At 40.4% G+C, this 18,002-nt stretch overlaps 1 protein-coding gene across 3 annotated transcripts; it reads left to right on the top strand.

Moving 5' to 3' along the window:
* Positions 1-1,471: 1,471 nt before the first annotated feature.
* tmcc1b (transmembrane and coiled-coil domain family 1b) lies at positions 1,472-17,511 on the top strand. 3 transcript variants are annotated; one of them, XM_028575277.1, is made up of 8 exons: positions 1,472-1,557; positions 4,977-5,149; positions 8,257-8,300; positions 9,075-9,856; positions 14,249-14,668; positions 15,307-15,791; positions 15,883-16,018; positions 16,116-17,511. In XM_028575277.1, exons 4-8 carry the CDS (start codon positions 9,251-9,253, stop codon positions 16,428-16,430), a joined length of 1,962 nt encoding a protein of 653 aa, XP_028431078.1. In that variant the 5' UTR covers positions 1,472-1,557; positions 4,977-5,149; positions 8,257-8,300; positions 9,075-9,250; the 3' UTR covers positions 16,431-17,511. The 3 variants fall into 3 exon arrangements, with proteins under 3 accessions (XP_028431078.1, XP_028431080.1, XP_028431079.1); XM_028575279.1 differs by lacking the exon at positions 1,472-1,557 and adding an exon at positions 1,747-1,852; XM_028575278.1 differs by lacking the exon at positions 1,472-1,557 and adding an exon at positions 3,032-3,133.
* Positions 17,512-18,002: the final 491 nt, after the last annotated feature.

Genomic DNA, 18,002 nt, shown 5'->3' with positions numbered 1-18,002 from the left:
TAACCACACCTGCCCCCACCACGAAGCATGATGGGAAGCCCTGTATTCCCCAGCAGCCAGTTTCCATTACCCCCTCAATATTCTTTCCTGCCATTCCCCAAACTCCTGCTGCCTCCACAAGGTCAAACTCAAGCTCTTCAGGATCCCAAATCTGTAATCCAGCAGCCAGAACCATATCATGTGTATCCTCAGACCTACCAGATCCCTGTGTTGTTTCCTTCTAAATATCCCTCTCAAAGACAAAATAATCCAAACGCTGCTCCTGTTACCACCTCAACAACCAGTGCAGCTATATTGCTTTAAAGCCTGCTGCTCATAAGCCATTTTATTACCCACACCCTTATATGCCAGCATATTATGTTCCCCAGCAGGCTCCCATTCCAGTATTTCCTGATCTTCCAACTACGCCTCCTGCAAACCCAGCTCCATCTGATGAGCATGAATGTCAGTCTATGTATCGTGCCATGCCATGCCTCGATTTTATCTTTTCCCTCCTCATCAAAGGCCAAAATCAGCTTCAAGAAACTGGTAAAGGTTCTGCTGATCTGCTGTTCTGCTTCAGACTCTGCTTTGTGAGTTTTGGTTAACCTCACAGATTTGGCCAGCAAAGCTATAACAGACTCTCTAAGCAACATCTCTTGCTTTGCATTTAGCAAGTGGGATTCAAAATTTAAAATTTCTGAAGAAAAATAAAGGGCAAGGTTAGCTGCACAATTACTGTCTGAATATGTTTTTTTGACGTAATGATGGTAAGACATTCAGGGCCGTAGTTGGATTCTAGAAACACTGAGGTCGTGAGTCCACACCCACCATAATTTTGTTTTTATTCTTTAACTGATAATATATTATTTTTTCTGGTAAAGTTCATTCATTTTATTTCTAAGCATGATGGCTGTTTCTAGGGCTCCAAACATTTTTTTTCATCATCAATTAACCTTCCTTTTTATTTTCTTGCCCAATTGTTTTGTCTACACAAAATGTCAGAAAATTAGGAAAAATCCAGAGTCCAAAACCCAAAGATGTCATGTTAATTACTATGGAAGTCTAAAAAAAAAACTAGTAAATACTCACATTCGAGAGGCTGAAAGCAGTGACTTTTCTGTTATATTTGCTTTATAAAAATGACTAATGATTATTCAATTATCAAAAATGTTGCTGATTAGATACACAATTGTGTCAACTCTGCATGCTTCCAAACCTTCTCCACATTGCCTGGAACAACCTTCTATTGGGCAAAGAGCTTACTGACTATTTTGGTGGGCCTAAAAACTGTCAAATCTTTGTTGAGTACACTTGAATCAGTAAAATACCAAGTATTATATTTTCCCGGACAAAACATTGAGGACACGACCTTAAGTGTTCTCAAATAGCTACAGCATTGGAGACCCTATCAGTATTCATATCTACAATCATAAAGGTCGAAACTAGTCATAAACGTAACCAACTGGTTTGCTACTCAGCTGTTCTGACGTCGAGCACGCTATATGACGTCACCGTGGGAGTGTTCCACCATCGGGAGAAATGAACGGTCATCAACACAATCCTCTCAGCGCCCATGTAAGTTGAAGCCAGTAAAACACACATTTTGCGATCCGGTCTATGAATGAAATGTTTCCATATGCTGTTATCCGTTCTGCAAAACGGTTACGGTTGATTAACGTTGTTTAGCCATTGTCGCGCCCGCCTGGCGAGGTGCCCTGTTTGCCTGTAGCTAACCATGGCTGAAGCGATGTTTTTTAGCTAGAGTGTCTAGCCAGCCTGCTAATTGACAGGCTGAGTGGCCAGGCGAGCGAGTAAGCGCCTGTTTTGTCACCACGACAGTCTGGATGGGCGATGTTAAGGGTAGTTACATGTGAGTGATTACGAAAAGCAAATGACTGATTGTGCTTAACATTGGAGACAACACCCAGGTCGGATTCAATGATATTTTCACAGCGGTCAGACCAGAATGTTACATTAAATTGGACTAGCTAGTGTTACTTTTAGCTAACTCTGAACAATTTCGACTTTGTCTTCAGCTAAACACTGGTTTATCAGCAATCTAAAGAGCGGACTCTAAACTAATGCAAACATATACTGTGAGAACTGTGGGATTTAAATATGCCACCGTGAAATACAAGACTCCAAGGTGTGTTTAAGAAACCTTGTGAGAGTATGTGACAGATGGCCACCCAATACCTCCATTCTAAATTCACCCGGTGTGTCTGAGCTTTTCACACCTGTGAGAGCCGTTTTATGGTGGTGGTGTCAATAGGATAGGATTCTTCTGAACATCAAAAAAATAAGGTTCATTTTTTGTAATCGTTTATTCCATATTTGGAGAAGACTTGATAATGACATAAACGCTAAACGGTGCCTCTATATCTATGACACAATACCGATAAATTATACCAACTGTCGCACCCAAATGTCACCTTAAGTTCATTGCAATATCGGTATTCAATTTGTGAGTTTGATGGCCAAACAGGTAGAGGGATTAAATTGTTCTGTAATGGCATCTATGGCTATGTGATACAACAAATAAGCTTCGAATGTAGGACCTGTCATGTTATTTGAACAGGTATATTACAGTAATCTACTTTATTGCACTAGAATCTCTACATAGTGGCCATATTCTATTAAAATGTTGAGGTGAAGTTGAATGTAAAGGCGCATGAGCAGTCCGTTTATTAGCAGATATGGCAAGTGATGAGAGGTAACGTCTTTTGGTAACTGGATGCAAGCCTACCCTCTGCTCCCTAGCCTTGCAGCATACATAATTATTAAAACATAGTCTGCCATTTATCGAAACCTATTTACTCACTTATTTAAAAAATGTATCAGGAACATTTAATAAATGTAAATAATTAAACAAAATGAAACGCTCTGGTTGTGATAAAGGGAGCTGTTGGACATGTACACATCTGACAGATGTTATACATGCTAAATATTTAGTAAACACAGCCTATCTACACATTTAAACTAACCTAACACTATGACCTCGCCCCGCACAGCAGCACGCACCGGTGTGCACTGCAAAGTAAAACGAACACCCCCCGGTGCACCACGTTAGCTTGTACTGCTAGCTACAAGAGGAGCAGAAAAGCCATCAAAACGGGGTCAACGATGTATCCTGACTTTATCTACCGTAACGGTTAGCACCACCCTACAATAAAACGATAAACTACATTGACGTTTTTGGCAAATATATCTTGCTGTTGGGTGTTTTAAAGGCTAGGCCTAGAAACGTTGGCTAGCGAGCTGCTAATTTATCCTCTTCTTATCTCTAGCTAGCTAACGTTAAACCGGTGGGCTCAGACTATTTGCAGTAACTTATTAACGTCACTCCTAGGTACAGCATGGTAGTTGTGTATCGCTACATGTCTTACTTTATCACACCATCTGTTTAAATTTTTAAACATACGTTAACGTTACGCGTGTACTACGGTTACCCTAACGTTACATGTAATGATACCGATTGCACCTGTAACCTATTGAATAATGTAATTAACTAACGTTAACCTACAGTGTATGGTGATGGTAATCTCTCGTAAGTGTGTTTTTAAATAAAGTTCGTTTAACGTAATTGTCAAAATAAAAGGAAACTTGTTAGGCGAGTAGATGTTATTATTGAAGGGGTGGTGGTGGTGATCTCATCGGAAGGCACGTATGACTGTATCCGCGTACTCATGCGGAAAGCGATGTTTGTCTGAGTACATTGTTGCGCTTACCATTTGTTTTGTTTAATCGTCACGTAGAATTATTTTGTCTCCGTTGTGGTTATTTGAAACTGGCAAATGGTTCATGCCCTGCAGCTATTCCCATAAGGGGCTATTCGGCACTATTAATTAACATTACACCATTAACGTTAATTATGCTAAAACGCCTTGGAGGCCTGTGCTGTACAAAATTAAAACGCGTGTTTTCATTTAGCCATTTATAAGCGATGAGGCCAGGTCATGTTGTATGAGATCCTTGTAAAAATGGCTTTACTGGTTCCTTTGGGTTGAGTAGCTAATCACTGTAAATGTTATTACCCTAAATATCAGATCTTGCAATGGGCTGCATTACATGTAGGGCTGCTCGATTATGGAAAAAATCAAGATTATTTTGGTCACTATTGAAGTCATGATTATTTAACACGATTACTCCTTAACTTTTGGTTTTGCCAACTTTGGGCAGAATGACTCCACAACTACCTGAAAAACCCAGACTCTAATATTATTGTATTATAACGTTGTTATGGTTAATATGTTAGTGAACAGTTTAGACATCCAGACATAAATAAGCATTTATTTTGATTTGTATTTCTGTGCACTAATGAATGTAAATCCAATATTCACTCTCCTATTAGCTCTTGTTTGGTCTGTGCCAACTCCTAATAATGAAAATAATAACAATAATAACAACAATATCATGGTTTTAGCTTCCAAGAAGATGATTACCTATATTCACCAGCTAATGGCTAACTTCTGTTTGCTGTTCGGTGCTGCTGAAATCTGCTGACAGTGCATGTCGGTTAGATTTCTGTCCAACTTCATCTCGACTTACTGTGACGCCAATGGATCAATGAAAACTATTGTCCTGTTTTTTTGCTTTCTTCTCACTCTGATTTGATTTTCTATTGATCCATTTTTGAAGTCATTTGGTTTGAGGTGGACAGGCCCGTCAATCAAGTCTAGGCAGCTGGCAATCTGATATGATGGCTGCCTTACATGAGAATTCTAGCCCAGCTACATTTTTATGTAAAATAAATGAGTCATACTGAGGTTAAACCATAGTCATGATGATCACAGATGGCCTATATAGCATTTCACACATCATTAGAAAAACAATTATTGGAGACTTGAGTACGACATGAATTGATCGGTCCGATAACATTTGATCAAATCACTTATCATCACTGTGTCTGAAGTGGTCAGTTTCAAAATGCCAGAATCTCTTCATAACATAACGTTTCTCACGTCTTGCCTCTGATTTTTTGTTTTTCTTTGCAGCATGTGATTTTTCTAAATGTCCACGGAAACAGCTGACTAAAGTTTGACAGCTATCCCACCAGTTTTCCATTTGTAAGAAGTCCCCAGAGGAAGCAGTGCTCAAAATCACTTGGATTAAGTCTTTTCCAATGTTAATAGATCCACAAATCATCCGCTGATGACCACATCTGAAGGTATGTTTATATTTGGACGTGTGTGTGTGTGTGTGTGTGTGTGTGTGTGTGTGTGTGTGTGTGTGTGTGTGTGTGTGTGTGTGTGGGTGTGGTAAAGAGAATCGTTTTTGGTTTTTACAGATCTTCCCTGAACAATGCTGTTACTCCTTTGAGTATACAATGTCCTCTTAACAAAATGTGACCAATAAGAGAAAAATGGAGGGACAATGCAAAGGAACTGCTGAATGTATATGATTTTCATCCTATACATGAATAAATAGATTTTTTTTTTGTGAACACACACATCTGAAACTAAATGGTGTGAATCTTGATGTGCAGATGTAGGATAACTGGAATAAATGTAGGCCTATGCTGTAGCATTGACCTAAGAGAACACGCTGCTTACAAATCCATAATTGGACTTGCAGAAATGTTTCTATAACACGAGTAAATGCTTAAATGCTGCTAGACATGCACAGTCCTCTGTAGATGGTGTGACCTTGGAGCCCTGCATGTAAAGAGAGTGCAAGGCGAATGTTGACTGGCCCACTTCTGAGAGAACACTTTGCCCGTAGCCTCCTAGAGGACTTAGACTTCATTGTATTTTCATTGTAGATGAGGGATATAGTTCCATGTCTGTGTGGACTGTCTGTTCCTATGTCTTGTCTTGAGTTTCTACTGCCATACATCACACTGAGGCACTGAACGGCTGTGTCTCTGTCTATGATCAGTGATTCAGGATCAGGAAATGTAATTGAAGAGTAACTGTTTTTACGATCGGAGGCATCTGCAGATGAAGCTTAGTAGTGTTAAATCAGTTGGCTACATAGTTATATAGTCTATAATAATTGATTATATAAGGACTATCCAATTGCATACAGAGTCATTTGAACTATGCCCATTGATCACGCCTCTTGTGCAGTAGAAAATACAGAGCAGACTCCCCAGACTAATGTTCAATCTTAAAAGATTGAGCTTGGTCTGGTGATAGCCAGACTAAGTCTTAACATTATGGCATGTCTATCAAAGAGCCAGTCAGATGTGCATCTATACCTGGCATCTGAGTTTTAAAGCAGCAGTGAAAAAAATCTGCATATGCAAACCTGCCCCTTTCAGGAGTGTAGACAACTCTGGTTTAACACATGATGACATAACGCAATCATTTATGTTAACTTATTTTTAAGTGAATGAACTTTAAAGTTACCAGAAGTCTGTTTACACTTAAAGTATTGCCCTTACATAGGGAGGGATGCTTGATGTGAATACTGTATTGATGTTTTAATTTATTTTGAATAATGAGTGAAATGAACTGCAACGGCAGTAAGTGAACAATAATACAATTTTAAAAATGAAGCCTTTTTTCCAGCATGTTGATCAGCAAGACTTGGTGTTGGTGCCTTTTTTTATTTTTTTTCTCTTATTACTGTACTATTCACTACCACCTACCCCTACCCTTTAACAGAGTGCATTCTTATCCAACACTGCAGATCTAACAGCAGGACCAGCAGTAATGAGTCACTGTGTATCACTAATGGAGCATTTCATAGGGTTTTTGGTGCTAGATTGTGCTGCTGGCTTGATAAGTGATACTTTATAGCTCTGCTGACTCATGGAATCGTTTTTCCATTTTTCTGCAAAATAAACCACTTACTATATAGTCAGATCCATCACTTTAGGCTTTGGCTATTTCCTTTAGAGAAACATGCTTCTCACTGTGCCTTGTAAAACAGCCTGTCTAGGTGCTCGAAGACTAAAGGAGGGTACATCACAAACTTACTGTTGAGAAATGAATTGTATTCTGGTCTTTTAGAAAAGCACAAGAGTTGTACTGTTTAGTAATGGGTGTAATTTCAGTTTAATTTAACAATACGTGATTTGAGCATTCAGAGGCATAGCAGAATTGTATGACCTGTATAGGTTTCTGGCTTTGGAAATGGGAATGTTTACTAGGGCTGGGCGATATGGCCAAAATCTTCAATCCCGATATACATAGGTAATTTTATTACTCGATAACTAAATATACATACGGTATATACTGTAGCATGTTTTTTGCTAAATTGATAGTCTATCTAAAATAACCACACGGTAAAGCCTATTTTTGTATTTTCTTGTGTGAATTAAATACTTAAATACATTTTTTTTCTCATTTTATTATGAACTTTTGTGCAAAATAAAAATAACATGCAGGGATCAGAATGTAAAGCATTGTGCAAATGACTAAATATTGCTGTACCGCAGTTTGGCTGCAGTTTTTTTTTTTTTTTTTTTTTTTTGGCATCACGTTAGAAACGATATAGAACAATTTATGCTTTAGACATTTTATATCGTTTTGACGATACCATCATCATGTTTAGCCCTATTAAACACTGAAGTTAAAGTACTCTATATCCAAAAATGAATGATAAGCTTGCAAGATCATCATCATCATCAAAGGAATTCCTTTATTAATAAATGTGCATTTAAACACAGAACAATTTATAGTAGCCAAAAAACTGCCTGCCATCTGGTTTTAAGAGTATTTTTGGCCATTTTGACTAGATGATGTAAAATAAGAAATCTTTTTAATGCAACTGTCCATTTGGTCATGTGAGACATCATCAAAAATGTAAAAATGGATATTTATATTTAAGCCAACATTTGTTGGCTTGTTGGCCTAGGAGAGAAGGACAGAAGGTCTCTCTCTCAGCTTAACGTCTGTCCCCCCCAGCTACAGATGAGTGACAGCTCCGTTGAGCAGCGTTCATGCCATGTTTTGATGTTTGTCTCTGTGTAGAACTGGTATTCTTATTACTTGAACAGTGTCTGCTATCATGTTAATGTTGTCATGTATGCTGTAATGTACAATAGTTGCCATTATAACATAACAAGGCTCATCCTGCATTGACTTACTCCTGGCTCATCGTTGAAAAATTCATATAGTCAGCACGTTAGAAGCTTTGAGGTCTCTCATCTGCGTAGCATTCCTTTACATATCCATTACTACCAGTTACTACTGAGTTGAAGGTTTGTGTTCAGGTCCGTTTATTTCTGTGTAATGCTACAGTATGCATATTATTTTAACCTTTTCCTTTTCTGTTGTATGGAGCACATCATTTAGGTTTTTTTTGTTTCTATTTCTGTTCATTTAGCCAATCCTGAGTTGTGAGTCAGCAGAGGGGAAGCTGGGCTGATGGTAAGCTTTGTGTCATACTCTGTCTCACCTTGTTTCTTGCTTTCTTTAATGTCTCGTTACATGTTGGTAAACCAAAAGGCTTTTATATAATCATGAGTCATTTGAGAGCCAAAGTCTTGGAATGTCCCTTCACATTACAGGATAAAGCCTTGCTATGAAAGAGGAGACCTCTGTAGATCTTTGAACACCTTAATCAGTATAGAATTGCATAATAATCACTGTCCGTTTAGAATTTAATTTACGTTTTTCACACTGCAATCTTTGTTAGCACCATCCAAGCACTTTCAATTATGTTGGTTATTAATTTCCATAATAAACACTTTCTGAAATGTCATTATTCAACTATCATGAGGGCTTTTGTACAGTCAGGCTTGAATGCCCAGAAATAAATAATAGTGATTTCAGAAATCGCCTAAGGCATCAACCTTCAACATGTGTAGTATAACGAACTTCGGCATTTCAGAAACTGTTCTCAAAGCTTGTTTATTTTGTAGACTGTGTTTTTGCATTGCCGGGTTGGCACTGTCAGACATAGAAAGAGAGAAAATATCTTATTTTTTTTTTATTTTTTTTTTTATAAATATAAATAAATTGTTTATAAAAGATGTTTTTTTTTGGACAAAATCAATAAGACATCCAGTGCTAAAAAAAAAGTGTTCATGTCTGTGTCAACCCAGTTTATGTTGCTTGTTTTTAATTCTGTTGCTCATTATGTTCATCACTCGCTGCTGCATGACATAATTCATTTTTTTTTTATTTTCCTTTTTATGGTAGACAAGCATGACATTGAGCCAAGCCACAGATGTATTTCCACTCAAAAGGCCCAACTGAGCACTCTTCCCATCTGCTTTCCGGCTTTCAACCAGTTGCTCAGAGTGGGGGTGTTGACGGGGCGTAGCTAGTCCCCTGCACCCCCAAGTAGAACCTCACTGTGAAACTGGAGGTCTCTGATGGATCAGGGTAATAGTGAGCAGAGTCCAGAGGAGCCGGACACAGGAGGCCGAGCGGAGCCGGAGGTCGGCAGGAGGGCGTCGGAGTCAGAGCATGGCTTGTCCAAAATCACCCACAATGCCCTGGAGAACATGGGAGCGTTGGGAGTGTTGGGCCATGGCCTGAAGCAGTTCTTCCAGCCACAGCGCCGACGCTCCTCTGTTTCCCCACATGACTCCGTCTCTTCCTGCACAGGTGCCCCTCCCTCCGAACCCACTGATGTAGGGTCAGAAGTGGGGGACACTCCTGCCTCCTTGGCCCTCCCTTTGGATTCTGACAACCCTTCCGCCCCTCCCGCAGCTCTGAGCCGTGTTCTGCAGCAGATCCGAGGTGCTCCACCAATTATGAAGCGAGGCTCCAGCCTGCAGAGCCGCCGCAGCAAGGTGGGGGGCACTGGGGATCCTCCCCAGAAAGGTAGCCCACAGATCCACCGGCGCAGCACCCATGAAGCCCTGCTGCAGGCTGGACGCCCACGCTCCTCCTCGACCACAGATACACCCAGCAGCCCAGCTCTAGTTGACATGCTGCTGACCTCTGGTTACCAATCAACTGAGGAGCCTGACAAGGTGAGTGTCTCAGTCCTGTCAAGTAGTCCAGGTGAGAGATAAACCATGGTTTACATACACACTATATACTGTATATATCATATCTCCAATATTCGTCACAGATAAACGCCCATAAACGGAACATGCCTCATATTCATGGGGCAATTGGATTTATTCACGCATTTTAAAAAGATTTATTATAAGCTTCTTTCTTTTCACATTTTTATTTCCAGCAATATGTTGATATTTACGTATATCATAACAGGCTGTATATTAACTTATTGGTAGAAAACCGGTAGTTCTATGTAAAATCTATGAGCCAAAATGGCATGAGCCTTGTTTCATAACTATAGAAATTTGGAAAAAAGGAAAATCCTGCACTCTGCTCTTGCTTATAGCATCACCATTTATTAAAGAAAACTTAACGTTAGTTAAAGGAACACGCAGACTTATTGGGAATTTAGCTTATTCACCGTAACCCCCAGAGTAAGACAAGTCCATACATACCCTTCTCATCTCCGTGCGTGCTGTAAAGCTGTCTGACGGTTCCAGCATTAGCTTAGCCTAGCACAGATCCTGCAGGTAACTGGTTCCAACTAGCCTACTGCTCTGAATTGTGACAAAAGTGACAAAATAACGCCAACATGTTCCTATTTACATGTTGTGATTTGTAGAGTCACAGCGTGTACAAAAAACAACGTAACGTGAGACACAGCCATCTTCTAACCGTAAACAAACTGTGAACTATATTCTCAGACAGGCTTGCTGCGAGCATATCCCTCCGCCCAAGTACTATATTCTTCCGCCTGAGAATATAGTTCCCGGTTTGTTTACTGTTAGAAGATTGCTGTGTCTCATGTTAAGTTGTTTTTTGTACACGCTGTGACTCTATAAATCACAACATGTAAATAGGGACATGTTGGCGTTATTTTGTCACTTATTCAGAGCAGTAGGATTACTGGAACCAGTCACCTGCATGTTCTGTGCTGGCCTGATGCCGCTGGAGCCGTCAGACAGCTTTACAGCACGCACGGAGATGAGAAGGGTATGTATCGACTTGTCTAACTCTGGGGGTTACGGTGAATAAGCTCAATTCCCAATAAGTTGGTGTGTTCCTTTTTAAAAATTAAACGTTTTCACGGTAATGTGGTCGAGCGAGCTCGAGAGTGACTGAAGAGAGCGAGCGGCGTTAGAACAAAGCAGTGAATCAGAGAAAACGCATTTGCCGTTTCATCACTAGAAATGCCACTGTAGAAAGCATCTCACTATCACGAACGTTATCATCATTCATATTTAGATGCAACAAATTACATATCCAGCTACAAAAAAGCCTGAAAGTCGGGAGTTAGAACGGAAGTACAAAGAGTCGTTCCTATGAAGGTGATGCACCGTCTCAATGCATTGGCGTAAACTGGCAGGTTTCAGAGCGCTACAGACCGCCGCGTTGCAAGTAGTTGCAAGTAGTTGCAAGTAGTTGCAAGTTTCAACTCGTCTCATTGCAGATCTTTGGTCTGAACTGGGGCTGTACGCCTCGGCGAAGATTCAGCTGTGAGATTGGCAGTCGTTCCTTCGATCAAAGCATTGAATATTCGACTACTCGGGGTCACCCCTGTTTTTTAGACATTTTCCTCAGTATCAAAAGTAATCCAGTAATTGTTGTCTGTGCTCTGAAGACTCCGGAACAGCTAATAGCTAATGCAGTATCACTAATTTGCTAATTTGCCAAACTGTAAACAAATGTAGGCAAATAAAATGGGGCTCGAGGTGTTGCCAACAGTTAACTTACTGACACCATATTTCTTGCTTGCATCCCCAAAGCATGATGGGAACTAGTTTTACAACTTGGAACCTGTTAGAATAAATAAAATTATAGCAGTGACAAAATCCCTGAATATTAGCTTTTTCCTTTTGCACTCAATACTAATAACATTTGCATGCATTATTCAGAGTGTCCTACTAACATTATTATATCCCTGGAACGCAAACAATCTCCTCTTTTCATTTACAAATATTTTCGGTGTTGGAAACATTTTTTTTTTGAATTTATAAATCTTTTTCTTTTTTAAATAGAATTTCAGGACATAAAAAAAATTCCGAGGCAAATCGTAATCCAAAGAGACACTGTGCACTCATGAGGAAACAAATGCATTGTATTTGTTTGCAACATAGCTGTATAAACAAAAGATACAATTGAGTCATGCACTTATATCTGTGCAAGAATGTCTACTAAGTGAATTGTGCAAATGTGTTAAAAGACTGTTAATGGTTTGGATGTGCCTGGATGAACTGGTAAATGGGGAGATGAGCTGTCAGCGGTGGAAGGTCAGCGATTGCCTTGAGTGGTTGGTCACTATGTGCTTTAAGCCTTTCTAAATTTAGCCTTTTGCTGTCTGAGTGTACTTCAGGTCAGAGAAGGCTTGCAGAGCTAAACAAACTCAAACTTGTGGGATGATTGTTGTTTTGTTTTTTTACATTGAATTTTGATAGAAATCTGACACGTTGATAAGAGCAGACGATAGAAGACTCACTAAAGGGCCATTGAAGTAGGGGGCTAGATTCCAGCAGTATGACAGGGGAATCTCAAAATGACAAATCGGGTGAAAGTAAACGTTGTAAAACAAGGGGGCCGTGCCACACTGTTTCACAGCTCTGGCAACTCAGTGGAAGCATGTTTATCAACAGATGTCTTAAGCAAAATGGAAAAATTTTACCCCGTCTTCCTGTTCATCTTAAAAAAAACAAAAACAGAATGTCCTGTTATTTGTAATCCGCAATCCTCATCTGAAGTTGATTTATCCTCCATGGAGGATAAAGCTGTCTCTTTGTTTCCTTGCTACCATGCTTCGTAGCCCATTCAACAAATACAGATTAAAAAGGAATTATCCAAGAACCTGTTTGTACTGCTTAATTGTTTTTATTTGTGCTAGATAACTAGCCTGACAAGCCAGACCCACATCAAGATGTTGGGTCTGGGAACTCACTATTGACGGAGCTCAATCCGAGGGGCGGGATAAACGGTTGTCTTTCATATTCCCTCTGCACGCAATAGGATAGCGCTACAACCAGGCAGAGCAACGAAGAAGGCAGTGAAGCTAGTTGATAGATTAAACTTTAAACTTATGTATCCGGTCGGCAAAACTCCGAACACATCTTCGTTTTTTTAAGAATGACTTCTGTGCCGTTCTTTGTTCTTTTCTCAAAGAAAAGCTTAACTCCAAGTCTTCCAGAAGACCGTTTGGTTTTTCTAGCTCGCAAACCAACGGAGAGTGCCTAGACCCCCCTGGCTGCAAATTAAATTTGAATTCCGAAATTCAGCCTTGGTGCAGAATTACAGCCACTAGAGCCAGTCCCACAATGAGCTTTCCTTAGTCTGTGCCATTTCTGTGTCTGTAGCTATTGAGGAGGAGGGGGGTGGGTGGCAATCTTGGAGCAAGATACCAGATCGGCCCATCTGAGCTTTCATAGCAGAGCAGGATACCCAGGGCTCGTTTACAACTATCGCCATTTCTAGTCACTGGGGGAACGCATATTAATGTTAAAACCTCATAAAATAAAATTGTCATGCCATGGGACCTTTAACATCATCTTCCTGTACTGTACGTTGTCCGACAACACAATGCTCTATTCTAGCTTTGTGGTTCACACTTAAACTTGTTCAGACATACTTTATGTTCAGTTCTTCAAAGTACAAGGAGCTCAACAGCTGGCATGTTTCCAATATGGGCTGGTAGCTCTTATGATGGGACCATTTCAGTTTGTGTTAATTACCTAGATTGATATTTACCTTTCCTCTTGTTGCCCCAGTTTAAGCCTCAAGGCTCTGATGACTTTTTATGGCTACACATCAGTTGCACAGCGCTTTTTAAACTATAATTTAAATCAATGTCCTAATCCCTTTACGATGCTCAGTTAACTTGGCCTATTTTTGAGCTTTTGTTCCCCACAACAGTCACTGCATCTCTCCTCCTGTGACTCCTTAAACTGGAGTTGTGAAATGACAAAAGGGAACTTTTGTTTTACAGGCACCATCTGCTGTTGTTAATGCGTAGTGACAGATATAACCTAACTGTAAGGTGACTGCAGGTTTTCAAATGCTAGTTTCCGGAAAAAGAAAACACAACCTTATATTAAAGCCAATACAGCACAGTATTTTGAACTGATTTAAACCCAGTGTTCACATTAGATACTGTAAGGGTTCTCATTAGACAAACGCTTAACACTAGAGGGAGAGACAATATCATCAACACCAAATTACAATAAGTATTGTAAGTGTCACAGTCAGCATAACATCACCCAATAGTTGCAAATGCATGATTCAATTATACCATGACAGCATCAGTTCATTAACAGTGTTAAAGTTTTGTCTTGATAAATTTCAAATGATCAAATCTCCATATTTTTTTTTTTGAGCAGATGGATCATTATGATGGGTCAGGCCCTGCTGTGTCACCCAATGCCCTCCCCTACGGTGCAGATGGGTATGATGTAGTGGACAGTACCCCAGACCCCCAGCGAACTAAGCAGGCCATTGCCCAACTACAACAGAAGATCCTCAAACTCACAGAACAAATCAAAATTGAACAAACTGCACGTGATGACAACGTGGCTGAATACCTGAAACTCGCCAATAATGCAGACAAACAGCAGAGTGCACGCATCAAGCAGGTGTTTGAGAAGAAAAACCAAAAGTCAGCGCAGAGTATCCAGCAACTGCAGAGGAAGCTGGAGCATTACCACCGGAAACTTCGAGAGGTGGAGCACAACGGCATCCCTCGCCAGCCCAAAGATGTTTTCCGAGACATGCACCAGGGGCTGAAAGATGTCGGAGCCAAGGTGGGTGATTTGCTGTTGCCTTCAATGTTCTACTTTTATTGGAAAAGGTATTTTTTAACATTTACATGTTAAAAATACCTTTTCCAATAAAGTATAAAATATTTTATCTAAATGTAAAGGAGCCAAGAGACCAGACAACTGAGTAGAGGTTAGACACTTGACTTGACAACACAGGTGTAACAAACAAAATGAATATTGGCTGCATTCCATTCAAGTGTGCCAGTATGGCGCATGATTAACTGGCCCACGTAAAAATGGAAGTGTTGGAATATCTGCTGTGAGAAAGATATCTTATATCAGGTGGCTCACTCACTTAAAAGCAGAATCTGAATTAATTCCTAATTTGTTCAGTTATAGGGTCATTTTACCCAGATAAAAAAAAGAAAAAAGGTTGCATTCATGATCTCAAGAAGGAAACCTCCTGGTTAACCCACAGTGCAGAATTAGCTGTCAGCTCCAGATATCTGGTCAGAGCCCAGGATTTTATAAAAGCTGTGGAAAGTTTTGCACGGTTTCTACACTGTACACTGTTTCTGTGTGTTCCAGCCTGTTCAATGACTAGTGCTAATGTGATTAATTCTTTAGTGATCAGTTGGAATGCGGTTAAACCAGAACTGACCAGACCTCGCTCATTGCAGGTGACAGGGGGCCTCTCCAGTTTCTCTCAAGCCACTCATTCTGCAGCTGGAGCTGTGGTGTCAAAGCCGAGAGAAATCGCCTCACTTATCCGCAACAAGTTTGGCAGTGCTGATAACATTGCAGCCCTGAAAGACTCCTTGGATGAAAACCAGGGAGATGAAGGTGTTGGCCCAGGGGGAACGAGGACCCTTGGGACCGGACAGTTGCAGTCCAGCCCAAAATATGGCAGTGATGAGGATTGTTCTAGCGCTACGTCTGGCTCTGCAGGAGCCAACAGCACGGCTGGAGCCCCTGGAGGCCCCCCTAGCTCCAAGGGCAATACCCTTGACCATGCCCAGGCCTCAGGCTTTGATGCTATACTCCATGAGATCCAAGACCTCCGGGAAAACCAAGGTCGACTGGAGGAGTCCTTTGAAAACTTAAAAGTACACTATCAGCGGGACTACACGTTGATCATGGAGGCCCTGCAAGAGGAACGATACAGGTATCGTATCTTATACAGTGTAGTATAGCAGGTCTGTGCAGGTAGAAAGAAATCATCCTGTTTGTGACGTACTGTTGTCACTATTTTGCAGGTGTGAACGTTTAGAAGAACAGCTCAATGACTTGACAGAACTGCACCAGAATGAAATTCTGAACTTGAAACAGGAACTAGCCAGCATGGAGGAGAAGATTGCTTATCAGTCTTATGAAAGAGCGAGGGACATTCAGGTAAGCATCACCAAAATTAGCATGATGTTTCTGTTTTTGTCAGTGGAGCTAGTTCACTGACCGTTTTTTTTTTTTTTTTTTTTTCTCTGATCTATAGGAGGCACTGGAGGCATGTCAGACGCGTATCTCCAAGATGGAGCTGCAGCAGCAGCAGCAGCAGGTGGTGCAGCTTGAGGGTTTGGAGAACGCCACAGCGCGGACTCTACTTGGAAAACTTATCAATGTGCTCCTAGCTGTTATGGCAGTCCTTTTGGTGTTTGTGTCCACGGTGGCTAACTGCGTCGTCCCCTTAATGAAAACACGCAGCCGCACGTTTTCCACGCTGCTCCTTGTAATCCTCCTTGCCTTTCTCTGGAGGCACTGGGAGGCCATGTCAGAGTATCTGCACCGCTTTCTTCTGCACCCAAGATGACCGGCTTGGAGAGGCTTATTTATATGAAGGGACAGAGGCTTTGGGGCTGATGTGTAAAGGGAGGACACTGACCCACACAGGGAGTTGAATCTCAATAGTCCTATCTTTTGTTCCTCTTCAGCAGCTTTTCAAAACACTCAGATGGGTTGCATCCGAGGTTTGTCACTTTATCACTTTCTGAAATGTGTTTTGAGAAGAATAAAACCGAGAATAAGGGAAGAAAAAGGCTAGATGTTTGGTATTTACTTTGCTATCTTTGGTGTAATTGTGAAGCATAGTGTAAGGGTGAATGGGGTACATGTAGATGGAGGGGCTAAGAGAACTGCACACTTGATTTCTCTCTTCTGAGTGAATTTGTTTACATGTGGAAAGCATTGCATTGTTTCCCCACAGAAGACATTTTAATGCAGTTTTATTACTTTTGAGCTGATTTAAGTGGTATTGTTTTGAAGTCACTGCTATTTTTATTACAGCTGATTGATGGCTTTTTATTTTCTTTTAACTGTAATGAGCTGACCGTGATCTGCTGATTTAGTTGTCATTATTATTATTATTATTATTATTATTATTTGTAAGTTCTCTCTTCTGGTCTTGCCTGGTTTTACAGTCTGCTCCTTCTTTTCCCTTTACTCAATCTTTTCAAATTTTAGCTTGTGTGACCAACTCTTCCTCTACCTGATCATTACACTCTGAAGAATGGGGTGCTTGCACATCAGCTACATTGCTCTGGAATCAGACTTGTCACTGGATCAAATATGGGATTCTTGACTTGGTTCTTGTGGATGTGTGAAGTCCATAACACTGGTTCTGCCACAACCAGGATATTACTATCAAGAACTTTAAGTTTGGAGTTGCGACCCTGCCCTCAGGCCAACTGGGTCCTACTATCCTGGTGGCTTTTCCACTGCAGATGAATAATCTATGAACTGAATTAACATACTTGAAGAGCGGTTAAAGTGCTCAAAGACTCAGTGCTTCCGTACTGTTTCTATTAGTGACAATGAAATAGTTATACTTTTTAGTTGATTTTTTTATTTTTTAAAGACAAATAAATTTGCTGTTTTAAAAGGTGAAATTGAAAGTAACTTGTATTTGTCTCCAAATTGTTTTGTCTCGTCATGAAGTCCCTAAATTGTACATCACACATTACACTACAAAAGCCTCTTGTTGGGGTCAGTTTGCTTTGCTTGTCGGCCATATGTTTGTATTTAAGACGGTAGTCGTGTTCTTACAGGTGTTGAACACAATCACCAGTGTGAAGCATTAACTTAGAAACTAGTAATACCCTCCAAAATCTAGGCAACATTTACATAAGAGGATTAATTGGACTTTAGGCCATGATAGTAACAGAAATATATTGTGGAAGTTCCAGACTGTGGTAATTACATTATCCTCCAGATGTCATTTTTTGCTGTCTTGTTGCAAGGTGAAAATAGCAAAAATGTGACATGTTAACACTCAAACTTAATTTACTAATTCCTCTACTGCCAACATCTTGAAGTGCATTATAGTTAGTGAGGGAGGCTTTTTCATAGCAGACATTTTGCCATGTTATAGTAGGAAAAGCATGTG

Source organism: Perca flavescens, chromosome 4 (genome assembly GCF_004354835.1).
Source record: "Perca flavescens isolate YP-PL-M2 chromosome 4, PFLA_1.0, whole genome shotgun sequence".
NCBI classification, from domain to species: domain Eukaryota; kingdom Metazoa; phylum Chordata; class Actinopteri; order Perciformes; family Percidae; genus Perca; species Perca flavescens.
This window is presented reverse-complemented; position numbering and strand designations above follow the sequence as displayed.

Excerpts from the sequence above, each read along its gene's own strand:
- tmcc1b (XM_028575277.1), top strand. The coding sequence starts at position 9,251 with ATGGATCAGGGTAATAGTGAGCAGAGTCCAGAGGAGCCGGACACAGGA. Across the intron at positions 9,857-14,248 it reads CAACTGAGGAGCCTGACAAG|ATGGATCATTATGATGGGTC; the intron begins GTGAGTGTCTCA and ends TTTTTTGAGCAG. Across the intron at positions 16,019-16,115 it reads AAAGAGCGAGGGACATTCAG|GAGGCACTGGAGGCATGTCA; the intron begins GTAAGCATCACC and ends TCTGATCTATAG.